We start from the raw sequence: 12,694 nt of genomic DNA on the forward strand, positions 1-12,694 counted from the left end.
ATCTCAAGGAACTAGAAAACAAAGAAAAACCTAAGCCAGAAGTTAGTGGAAGTAAGGAAGTGATAAGGATTACAGCAGAAATGAATAAAATAGAGCCTAGAAAGACAATAAAAAATTCAGTGAACCTAAGAGTGTGTTGGAAAGATAAGCAATATTGTCTAGCCCTTAGCAAGACAAGAAAAAAAGAAGAAAGAATCAATTAATATCAGAAAATGAGATTACTAGTGCACAGAAATAAAGAGCTCATAAGAAACTCTTATGAACAATTCTATATCATCAAATTGGACAATCCTGAAAAAAAAGTGGATAAATTCTGAGAAACATATGTCCTATAAAGCTTGAATTAAGAAGAAATATACAACTCAAAAAGATTAATAATAATAAATAATTAGTTTTAATCAGCAATCAAAAACTTCCCAACAAAGAAAATTCCAAGATTGAATGGAGTCATAGGTGAATTTTATCAAATCACATACCAAAGAATTAATCTAATTCCTCTAAAACTCTTCCAAAAAAACAGTAGTATAGAGAACACATTTAAAGATGTTGGCATATCCTAAGCCAAACTAACACACCACACAAAAACTTATAGGCCAATAACCCTGATGAACAAAAATGCAAAATCTCCACCAAAATACTAGCAAATGGCATTCAACAAAATATTAAATGGATCAAACACCATGACCAATTAAGGTTTAATCTAAAGAGGCAAGAATGTTTCAGCATATGCAAATCAATAATGTGATATACCATGTTAAAACAATGAAGGATAAAAATCACACAATAATTCAATAGATGTGGAAAAACCACACAAAAAAAAACCAAAATTCTTTCATGATTAAAAACTCTCAAATTAAGAATTGAAGGAAGTTATTTTAACACAATAAAGGCCATATGTAAAGTCCACAGCTAACATCAAACTCAATGGTTAAGGATTTAAAGCTTTTCCTCTAACATTAGGAACAAGGCGAGTGTGTCTATTTGCTGTTTCTATTCAACTTAGGACTGGAAGTTCTAGCAACAGCAAGCAGGCAAGCAGAAGAAATAAAAGGCACCCAAATTGGAAAGGAAGAAGTAAAATTATTTTTATTGCAAATGACATGATCTTGTATGTAGAGAAATCTAAAGATTCTACAGAAAAATCCTTTAAGAACTAATAAGTGATTTCAGCAAAATTGCAGAACACAAAATCAACATATGGAAGTCTTTTGCACTTCTATACATTAACAATGAACTATCTGAAAAGGAAAACAAGAAAACAATCCCACTTACATTACAATAAAAAAGAATAAAATATCGAGGAATAATCTTAACTAAAGATTGAAATATCTGTGCACCAGAAACTATGAATACTGATGATAGAAATTTGCAAACACACAAATATATAGAAAGACATTACATGTTCATGAATCTGAGGAATTAATATTGTTGAAATGTTCACAGTACCAAAGCAACATAGATTCTATCCAAACTGTGTGAATATAATTAGGGAATTTTACAAAAACAGAAAAAAAAATCTTAAAATTCTTATGGAACCACAAAAGATCCCAAATAGCAGAAGCAACTTAGAGCATGAGGTACTGAACTGGAGGCATCACATTCCCTTATTTCAAAGTATATCACAATTCTTTTAAAGCAGTATGGTACAGACATAAAAACAGATATATAAACCAATGGAACAGAACAAAAATCCCAGAAATAAACCCATGCATATATGGTCAACTGATCTTTAACAAGGAAACCAGAAAAACACAATGGGGAAAGGGAAGTCTTCTCAGTAAATAGTGCTGGGGAAACAGGATATCCACATGAAAAGCATGAAATTAAACCCTTACACCATACACAAAATAAACTAAAAATGGATTAAAGATCTAAAAGTAATGCTGGAGATTGTAAAACTCTTAGAAGAAAGCAAAGGGAAAAATCTTCCTGACACTGGCCTTGACAATAATTGTTTGAATATGACAACAGCATAGACAGTAAAGCAGAAATAGCAAACGGGATTCTATTAAACTGAAAAGGTTTTGCACAGCATGGGAAACATCAACAGAGTGAAAAGGAAACCTAAAAAGTGGAAGAAAATAGCTGCAAACTATACATCTGATAAATGGTTAGTATTCCAATTTTATAAGGGAACTGAATACATAATTTTATTTTTACTTTACATAATTTTATTTTATTCAATGCTCAATTTTATAAGGGAACTCATACAACTCAATAGGAAAAAAACCTAAATAATCCAGTTAAAAATGGGGAAATGAACTGAATAGACATTTGTCAACAGAAGATATAAAAATGGCCAACAGGTATATGAAAAATCACTCCACATCATTAATCACCAGGAAAGTGAAAATCAGACCCACAGTGTGTGCAAGAATTCTGGAGCAGGGTGTCATTTCCTCCTCCAGGAGATATTCCTGACTCAGGTATCAAACCCACATCTCCTGTGTCTCCTTCATTGCAGGCAGATTCTGTGCTGCTGAGCCACAGGGGAAGCCTAAAACCACAGTGAGTATACAAGCTTTAATGGCTACTATCAAAAGGAAAAAAAAGATGTGTTGATGATGGGGTGGAGAAAAAGGGATATTCATACACTGTTGGTGGGATTGTAAATTGGTGCAGCCATTTTGGAAAATAGTATAGAGTTTCTCAAAAATTAAAAATATAACTGTTGTTCAGTCGCTCAGTTGTGTCCGACTTTTTGTGACCCCATAGATTGCAGCACACCAGGCTTCCCTGTCTATCACCAACTCCCCAAGCTTGCTCAAACTCATGTCCATCAAGTCAGTGATGCCATCCAACTGTTTGATCCTCTGTCATCCTCTTCTCCTTCTGCCTTCAATCTTTCCCAGCATCAGAGTCTTTTTCAATGAGTCAGTGCTTTGCATCAGGTCCCAAAGTATTGGAGATTCAGCTTAAGCATCAGTCCTTCCAATGAATTTTCAGCACTGATTTCCTTTAGGACTGACTGGTTTGATCTCCTTGCAGATCAAACTCTCAAGGACTCTCCTAAGGACTGATTTCCTTTAGGATTGACTGGTTTGATCTCCTTGCAGATCAAACTCTCAAGGACTCTCTCAAGGACTCTCAAGAGTCTTCTCCAACACCATAGTTCAAAAGCGTCAATTCTTCAATGCTCAGCCTTCTTATGGTCCGACTCGCCATACCTGACCACTGTTCCATGCCTGACATCCATACCTGACTACTGGAAAAACAGTAACTTTGACTATGACTTATAACTACTCTATGATTCAGCAATTATATTTTGGGTATATATTTAAAGGAATTGAAATCAGGATTTCAAAAACATATCTGCACTTTCATATTCACTGCAACATTTTTACAATATACAAGACATGGAAGCAACCCAAATGTCTGTTGCCAGGTGAGATGATAAACATGTGGAAGTGAAGTCGCTCAGTCATGTCTGACTTATTGCAACCCCATGGACTGTAGCCTACCAGGCTCCTCCTTCCATGGGATTTTCCAGGCAAGAATACTGGAGTGGGTTTCCATTTTCTTCTCCAGGAGACTGAACCCAGGGTCTCCTGCATTGTAGGCAGATGCTTTACCTTCTGAGCCACATACAAAGCAATACTGTTGTTGGTCAGTCACTAAGTCATGTCCAACTCTTTGCAACTCCTGGATTTGCAGCATGCCAGGCTTCCCTGTCCTTCACTGTCTCCTGGGGTTTGCTCAAACTCATGTTCATTGAGTCGGTGATGCCATCCAACAGATGCCATCCTCTGTCTCCCCCTTCTCCTCCTACCCTCAATCTTTCCCAGCATCAGGTCATTCCAAAGAACTGGCTCTTTGCATCAGGTGGCCAAAGTATTGGAGCTTCAGCTTCAGCATCAGTCCTTCCAATTACTATTCAGTGTTGATTTCCTTTAGGATTGACTGGTTTGATCTCCTTGCTGTCCAAGGGACTTTTAAGACTTCTCTCCAGCAACATTATTTGAAAGCATCAATTCTTTGATGTTCAGCATTCTTTTTGGTCCAACTCTCACATCTGTACATGACTACTATAAAAACAATAGCTTTGACTAGGTGGATGTTTGTTGGCAAAGTGATGTCTCTGCTTTTTAATACGCTGTCTAGGTTTGTCATAGTTTTTCTTCCAAGGAACAAGCATCTTTTAATTTCGTGGCTGCAGTCATTGTCTGCAGTGATTTTGGAACCCCCCAAAATAAAGTCTGCACTATTTCCAATTTTTCCCCATCCACTTGAGATGAAGTGATGGAACCAGATGCCATGATCCTAGTTTTTTGAATATAGAGTTTTAAGCCAGATTTTTTCACTTTTCTTTTTCACTTTCATCTAGAAGAATATTATTCAAACTTACAGAGGAAGGACATTTTGCCTTTTGTGACAAACATAGATGAAGCAGTAGGACATTACACTAAGTAAAGTAAGCCAGAGAGAGAAGAACAAATAAATACTACATGAAACCACTTATATGACGAGCCCAATATTATGAGTCTTATAGAAGCAGAGAGTGGAAGGGTTCTTGCACAGATCTGGAAAGGGGGTGAAATGAGTATGTATTAGTCAAAAGGTACAAAGGTTCAGTTACACAAGATGAATAAATCCTAGAGATCTACTGTATGGCATAGTGCCTAATGTTCACAATACTATATAATATAAGTAAAAGTAATTTTAATGCCTATAATTAATAACACTGTAGACTAACAACAATCAAATAAAGAAGGCAGGAGGAAGCTTTTGGAGAGGATGAATCTATGTTTTTGGCATAAGTTATGGTGACGGTTGCACTAGTGTATGTGCATGCTCAGTTACTTCAGTCATGTCTACCTCTTCGTAACCCTGTGGACCACAGCCCACCAGGCTCCTCTGTCCATGGGATTCTCCAGGTAAGAATATTGAAGTGGGTTACCATGCCCTCCTCCAGGCGATCTTCCCAAACCATAGATAGAACCCATGTCTTCTGCAGTCCTGCACTGCAGGCGGATTTTTTTTTTTTTCTTTTTTACTTCTGAGCCTCTGGGGAAGTCCTCACACACACAGATAGATATATATTTGAAAATTACCTATAGTTCTTTTAAAAAATGATACTATACAGTTAATATAAACTTTATTATAATTTAAGAGCGCATCTGATATATCTATGTATTTTGTATCTATGTATTTGGGCAACTGCAAATACAAAATCAAGGACTTCTTAATTTTTTTAAAAAAAATTTTGCTTTTTGCTATCAAGCTGTTGTTGCTGGCGTTGTTCACTACAATGCTGAATCTAGTTATTTGTCACAGATCACAGTAAAAGGCATACTCTATGAAAAATTAAATACTTCTCATCAAAAATAAAGTGAAAAAGACAGGCAGAAGAACAAATCAGATGGATGCAATGTGAGATGAATTTGATGATTTGAAGATGAATGAAGGGTGGACACCAGCCAAGGAAATCAGGTATCCACTTGAAGGTGCAAAAGGGAAGAAATGGATTCTCTCCTGAGTCACCAGGTAGGAATACAGGCCTGCCAATACCTTGATTTTGCCCAATGAGACCCAAGTCTGACTTATGATCTACAAAATGGTAAAATAATCAATTTGAGAGGTTTTAAGGCCATAAGTTTTCCTGGTAGTTTGTTACAGTAGTAATAGAAAACAAATAGAGAAATTAAGCAACTCAGTTTTAGAAAGAACAATTAATGTTACCGTATAAATTCCCATTTTCCTCCCTCAAAATACTGAAGTGATTTTCTCCCTTTGGTGAATCTCAAGTCTGCTCTCCTTTTGTGGCTAACATGTACACCTTATTGTTGGGTGAGAAGACAGAGTCTGAAGGTTGGGGTCTAAATAAAAATCTTATAAAATTGGGTCTATGTGACCCTCCTAGGACAAAAGCAGGAGGGAAGCCATGGTGAGGAGGGGTCACTTACCATAGACAGTGAGGCGGAAAACCTGGGTAAGTTCGAGTCCTCCAGGGAAGCTGACTCGAGCCCGGTACTGTCCACTGTCCTCACAGGTCAGGTTCTCAATCTTCAGGGACAGGATGTTGGGCACATGGACCCTCTGCTGGTACTTGTCCTGGAGGTCGACCCAGGTTGGAGTGTCTGCCCCACGATGGACTCGCAGCAGGACACTGTAGTTTGACTCAGGGCCAAAGGCCCATGAGACCTCCTCTGGTTCAGCTTCTTGCTTCTTGCTCACGTGAAACAACACAGAACCTCCTCGGATCCCCTGCCGGGGAACACAGACTCCAGGATCCTGAACTTCAGAACCATGTGCACCAGGACTCTTGGCCCCAGTGCTGCAGATGCCTAAAGGACTGGAAACTGGACATATGTTTTTTTCATCAATAATAAAGAAAAGAACCCACACAAACCTCTTTTTAAAGAAATCCACCCAGGATAATTCCTTGATTCTAGTAAGACAACCAAGTACAATTAATTGAAACAACTTTTGGAATCAAGTCCTCTTTCTAATGAAGTTTAACACTGAATAGATGACATAAATTTGCTAACCTGATATTTCCTTACCGACCTCATAAGGTCAGTATAAGTTAAATGACATCACAAGTGAAAAGCACCCAGCACATTTTCAGGCACAAATTAGGTGCATAACTGTAGAAGGCGCTTAAACTGCCTCCTTAATCCCTGCCTCCTTGTGCTCGCACATTTGTTTAACCCCTTTCCCTGCAGTGCGGACTGCACCTAGTGACTTGCTCTCAGGAATGGACCGCAGCAGACACGGTGGATGCCACTCGGTGATTTCAGAGTACACAAGACTGCGACTTCCCTCTTGCTTACTCACACACACTCTCTCTCTTTCACTCTCTCCCTTGCTTGCTCTGAGGAATCCAACTGCCATTTTGACAGTTGCCCTATAGGGGAGACCCATGTAACAAGGAACTGAGGGAGCCTCCGGTCAACATCCAGAGAGGAGCTGAGGCCCTCAGTCCAACAGCCACAGGAGCTGCCTGCTAGCAGATCTTTCCCAGATGACCTGAGCTGATGTAGCCTCAGTCAAGGCCTTGATTTCAGTCTGAGAGACCCTGAGCCAGAGGACCCAGCTGGGTCCTGGCCTAGAGAAAATGTGACACTCTACCTGACGGTGTTTAAGGCATTAACTTTTGGGGTGACAGGTTACACAACAGTAAATACCTAATACAAATATGAATGCTGTTCTCCTTCTTGCTTCTAGGCAGTGTGGTAGTCAGGAGAGGCTAGGCTGTGCTGTGTAACAAGCAGTTAATACCTCAAGGTCTTAGAACAAGAGGAGTTTATGTCCCCCACCACAGGTCCCCATGAGAGAGCGAGGGACAGTTCCCGTCACACAGAGTGGAGGCTCCACCACCTCCATGGAGCCCACAGTGTCCTTACAGGCTCCCAGCCCCCAGCAGGGAGGGGAAACGGGAGAATCACATTTCTGTCCAGAAGTAGGATGCTGTCTGCTCTTGCTTTCTGGCCAGGACAGGTCACAAGGCCCTGGCTAACTTCCAGGGACTAGAATATGAGAGTGAGAAAGTGATCATTTAGTGAGCTGTGCTGTCCCTGCCACTGAGTCAGCACTACCCTAGCCAGTCCCCGAGAGGTTGCAGTGGGCCTTTCCCGGATCACTTTCCTGCGGAGCTGAGACCAGTGGGCACATTACCCCATCCTGAGCCCACCCTCCCTCTTCAGACACAGGCCCCAGGGACTGGATATCCTCTGCCCTTTTTGGGGACAGGGTAGGACAGAACAGGACCAGAGAAAGTAATGCAGAACAGCCTTATCCTGAAGGGAACAATAATTTGCTTTTTCCAGGAGGTCAGGATCCATCTGGGTTGGCCTCTGCCTGCCAGGGAAAAAAGTTCTCTCCAAATGAGTAAGTTCTCCTCATCTCAAGCCTGCCTTCCTCTATTGTACTTATACCCATTCCTGGCTCTCATTAGAAGCAAAGAATGACTCAGGCCAGTATTCACATATATGTGTATTTCAGATATTTGTTTGTATTTATTTAATCACTGAATTAGGTATCTACTTGGGGTCAGGCCTCCATCCCAGTCCCTTCAGCTCTCCTCACAGGCCTGGAGCCTTACATTAGGCTTAATACTGCTTTACTATATTTCCAGAGCATGGTGTGCAAACAAAGTTTCCATAGACTGTGAAAGACGATGTCTTTCAGGAGGTGGTCTAAACACCCCTCTCAGGAGCAGAGGCAGAGAAAACAGGGCCAGACTGGATTCCGAAGGGGATGCTTGAAGAAGAGCATCCCTCATTCCACACAGGGCTGAGAAGTGACCACAGTGATGGTCCGGGGTCTCCTCTTTGAAGGAACCCTAAACAGGTGCACTGCTGTCAGTCCCTGGCGTGACACAGGGCTAGGACAACATGGGATGAAGAGACAGAGCAGAGGCCTTGATGTACACACAGGAGAGTCCTCTCGGCGGACAGAACGTCAAGCTGGGAAGGGCCTTAGGGGGGCATCTGCCCAGGCCCCTCCTGTCACAGAGGAGGAGGCCCCGCAGTGGGTGAACCTGTCCTGGGTCACATAGGGCAGAGCCACACCTGGCACTGGGGCTCCCCTCTCCAGCCCAGGGCTTCTCCCCTGCATGAGCTCCTACCAGCTCCCCACCCTGTCCTTGCCCTCCCCAGGGGCTTCTCTCCCAGCACTGCTGTCTCATCACCAGGATTTGAGCAGCTCCTGCAGGCTCATTCTTCAACCTTCTCTCCCAGGAAAAGGCAAGCAAGTATTTACAGGGGTTTAGCAGAGCAGGGGATAGCTTTCCAGGTGGCACCAGTCATAAAGAACCTGCCTTTCAATGCAGGAGACATAAAAGATGCAGGTTTGATCCCAGGATCGGGGAGATTCCCTGGAGGAGGGCATGGCAACCTATTCTAATATTCTTGCCTGGAGAATCTCATGGACAACGGAGCCTGGTGGGCTACAGTCCATGGAGTTGCAGAGTCAGACATGACTGAAGCGACTTAGCATGCACACACAGCAGAGCAGAGACTTCTGGCTTGCTCTGAGTTAAACAGTAGCCCTGCCAGACCCTACATTTGCTGGAAATGAGAGAATCAGGGAGAGAGGAGGCTCAGCCCTCAGGCTGCAGGGAGGATGGACCCAGAAGCTGGTAGTGAGCACCAGCTGTGAAGAAGATGAAAGAAGACATAGAAAAAGAAGGCAGACAGTAACAGCATTGTGAACTACAAAAGGCTAATCCTGAAGAAGAAAATTAAGCCAGAAAGGCTGTGGTTATAAAGAAGAGAGTAAAGTTTATTTAAATGATATAAAATTTAAAAATCAACATAAAATTTTGTTCCCGTTTCTGACCCTTCCTTCATCATCACACCAGGAAATCAATCACCATTTTCTCTCAACTCATAATCAAACCCACCTATGCCTTTGCACATCTCCGTCTCCACGACTCTCTCTAGATGCCAGTGACGTAGGGACCCTTTCTTCTTTGTGTTCTGCCAGTAGACACAGGGACACACTGAGGGCATGAAGCAGACTGTTGCTATGGTGAGTGCATCTCCCCAACCTCTCCAGTAGCTTCTGTGTCTCTGGGAAATTCCAGTGCGAACTGAACTCACCTTCAAGCTTCCTTTCCCACTACTTCCAAACTCATGTCCAGAAAAGGGTTAAAGATGTTAAGAATGATAAAGAAAAAGATACTTCACCCACAGCATCACTTCTCACCACCCACCCCTCCAAATGTGTAGAGCAGTTTAACATTCCTTCCAATGATGCCTCTTCCAGTTCACCCAGGGTGCCCAACCTCCACTGGGAAGTGTCCATCTCATTCAGTACCGTGGAGGTGGGGGCTAAGGGGGCAACAAATTCCATTCCTTCTCAGATCCTGGGTGACCCTGAGAAACTAATTTTCCTTCTCTGTGTGTAGATTGTCTCATCTCTAACATGAGAAATTCAAACCATTTCTCTCTCTTTTTTTCTCCCTTTATCTCACTTTGTGTCCATCTCTTTATATTTTATTTGTGAATTTTTAGTCCCAGACTTTGGATAAGACTATAATTTTGAACATATTTTTGCAGTATGGCAAATAGATGGGGAAACAGTGGAAACAAGTGGCTGTTTTTTGGGGCTCCAAAATCACTGCAGATGGAGATTGCAGCCATAAAATTAAAAGACACTTACTCCTTGGAAGGAAAGTTATGACCAACCTAGACAGCATATTAAAAAGCAGAGACATTACTTTGTCCACAAAGGTCCATCTAATCAAGGCTATGGTTTTTCCAGTGGTCATGTATGGATGTGAGAGTCGGACTCTAAAGAAAGCTGAGTGCTGAAGAATTGATGCTTTTGAACTGTGGTGTTGGAGAAGACTCTTGAGAGTCCCTTGGACTGCAAGGAGATCCAACCAGTCCATCCTAAAGGAGATGGATGAGCCCTGGGTGTTCATTGGAAGGACTAATGTTGAAGCTGAAACTCCAAAACTTTGGCCACCTGATGCATACAGCTGACTCATTTGAAAAGACCCTGATGCTGGGAAAGATTGGGGCAGGAGGAGAAGGGGATGACAGAGGATGAGATGTTTGGATGGAATCACTGACTCAACGGACATGGGTTTGGGTGGACTATGGGAGTTAGTGATGGACAGGGAGGCCTGGCATGCTGTGGTTCATGGGGTCACAAAAAGTCAGACACCACTGAGTGACTGAACTGAACACTGGGAAAATGAAGAAAGTCTACATTTTACTGTAGACAGGGGTAATCTAGTTAAATGGATATAGTCCTTATTTCAATGCCCTTTATTCATATAAGTTGGCCCATTTTTACAAATGCTCTCTAATTTGTTTAATTTTATCCAGAATTCACAATCCACCATATTTTCTTCTTTTCTTCATTCATTTGTATTTAATTTTTATATGTACAAATGCCTAATCTTTCATAAATTTATAGATGTATTCACATCATTCCTGTGAATTTTCTAAATTAATTTATTTTTAATTGAAGGATAATTGCTTGGTACACATCCTTCTTTAGGACATTCTCTTTTTCTTTCAGTTCCTCTTTTTTGCTCAACTCCTTATTCTCTCCACTTTTTCTTCTCCCACCTCCAAACTTTTCCCCCATTTTAATCCCATTAGTCATCTATTATATTTTCTTCTGCATTTTCTCCTACTCTCATAATAACATGGGTATATAGATGATTTTAAATATCAAAGATTACTGTTTCATTTACAAGATTAAGATTTTATTATATACAGTTTTCTGCATCTTACTGATGGAAAACCGTGTATCTGACACTATCAAAAATTAGAAATACCTCCCAGATAATTGGTAGGCTGTTTTTTTTTTAGAGCTTCATAATACTCCACTGTACAGAAACTTCCCATCTTGTTCAATCATTTCCAAATTGATGTAAAGATTCATTGTTTCTAGGGTTTTGCCTTAAAACAGTGCTTTGCATTATAGAGGGCATCCTCCCAGAGAACTTGTTTTACTGGGAGGTAATTTTTCAACTTTTCAAAATGAAAACTAACACTGAGGTGGAATGCAAAATTTATAAACTCTTGTGAGATAAACTGGAGACTGCAAGGACCCTCTCCTTTGTGAAGATCTTCTAGGATCTGCACCCCAAACCCTGGTGGAGACTGTGTGTTCACTATCCCTTTCTAGTAGAGAAGCCCAAGGAGCCTGACCAGAGTTGCTTTCTCTGGCTCAGACCTGGGGCTCTAGTCGGCCTCTTCCTCTGCGAGGTCTTGTATAAGCTTCCAGGGCCTTTCTGAGTCTAGACCAGGAGAACCTCAATCCCTTGCCCTCTGCCGCAAGGAGCCATGTTCTTTGATTCACTCCCTCTCCCCACGACCCTGGGCAGGCTCTCTTGGCTTCCCTGTTACCGTAGCAGAAGCAACCTTACCTCCTTGGAAATGGTCTTCTTAATGCAGACAAGGCTGCCTGAGCTCAGGGGTCCCAGACTTGCAACAACCAAAAAGGCCATATTATTCTTCCCTTCCTCTCTGAGGCTCTAAACCAAGTACACTGCATTTGAAAACTTATAGCAGAGTTGCTGTCCCTTTTTGTTCAACAAAGATGTCAAAACCTAAAGAGCACTCCAAGTGGTAGGGTCCTGCTTTACTGGCTTTATCAGACATCCCTCCCTCCCCAGGAGCCCAGGCCACTCACTGAGAAGGAGACTGATGAATCCCAGGAGCCAGGAGGCCCAGCAGAGGTGGGCGTCTTCTGAGCAGGGCCTCATTGCAGGTTGCCTTCCAGCCCGTTCAGCTGTAGAGGAAAAATTAATGAAGGTAGCTGTAAGAGAAGAGAAAAGCTTGGGCCCCAGCTTCCCACCCTCAGGGTGGAGCTAACAAATTTGTTTCTAGTGGACCCTGGCCAGCAGGTTAGTTCTCTATCAGTCTATGTCTCCTGCATTGGCAGGCGGGTTCTTTACCACTAGCGCCACCTGGGAAGCCCGAGCTCTGTCAGTCTAGAGAAAGGCCTTTTATCTTATCCCCAGCATATACACTACACACTCAATAAGTAATTCTAAAATGAAGGTATAAATAATCTCACTCTGTGATGTGCCTGGCATACTGTTAGACAGACCCCACCCCAGTGGGGGCTGGGGACAGCCAGCTTGGAGCATACTCTTCCATGATTCCCTGGGGTGGCAGCTCTGCTCCGGGCAGCCCAGCTCACCAGTGCCAGGCTATGGTCGGGCGCAGAAGTCATGCTCCACCAAAAGGCTAGTCTAGCCCCATCTTGAGCTTTCCAGGTGCTC

At 42.1% G+C, this 12,694-nt stretch overlaps 1 protein-coding gene across 1 annotated transcript in view; it reads right to left on the reverse strand.

Moving 5' to 3' along the window:
- LOC133245085 (SLAM family member 5-like) overlaps positions 1-12,375 on the reverse strand; it is a 28,465-nt gene extending 16,090 nt beyond the window's left edge. The window contains exons 1-2 of the mRNA XM_061412988.1: positions 12,100-12,375; positions 5,904-6,299 (exon numbers count right to left, since the gene is read on the reverse strand). Of these exons, the coding sequence (XP_061268972.1) occupies positions 5,904-6,299; positions 12,100-12,172 (469 nt within the window). The 5' untranslated portion in view covers positions 12,173-12,375. The remainder of the gene's footprint in view (positions 1-5,903; positions 6,300-12,099) is intronic.
- Positions 12,376-12,694: the final 319 nt, after the last annotated feature.

Source organism: Bos javanicus, chromosome 3 (genome assembly GCF_032452875.1).
Source record: "Bos javanicus breed banteng chromosome 3, ARS-OSU_banteng_1.0, whole genome shotgun sequence".
In the NCBI taxonomy this organism is placed as follows: Eukaryota; Metazoa; Chordata; class Mammalia; order Artiodactyla; family Bovidae; genus Bos; species Bos javanicus.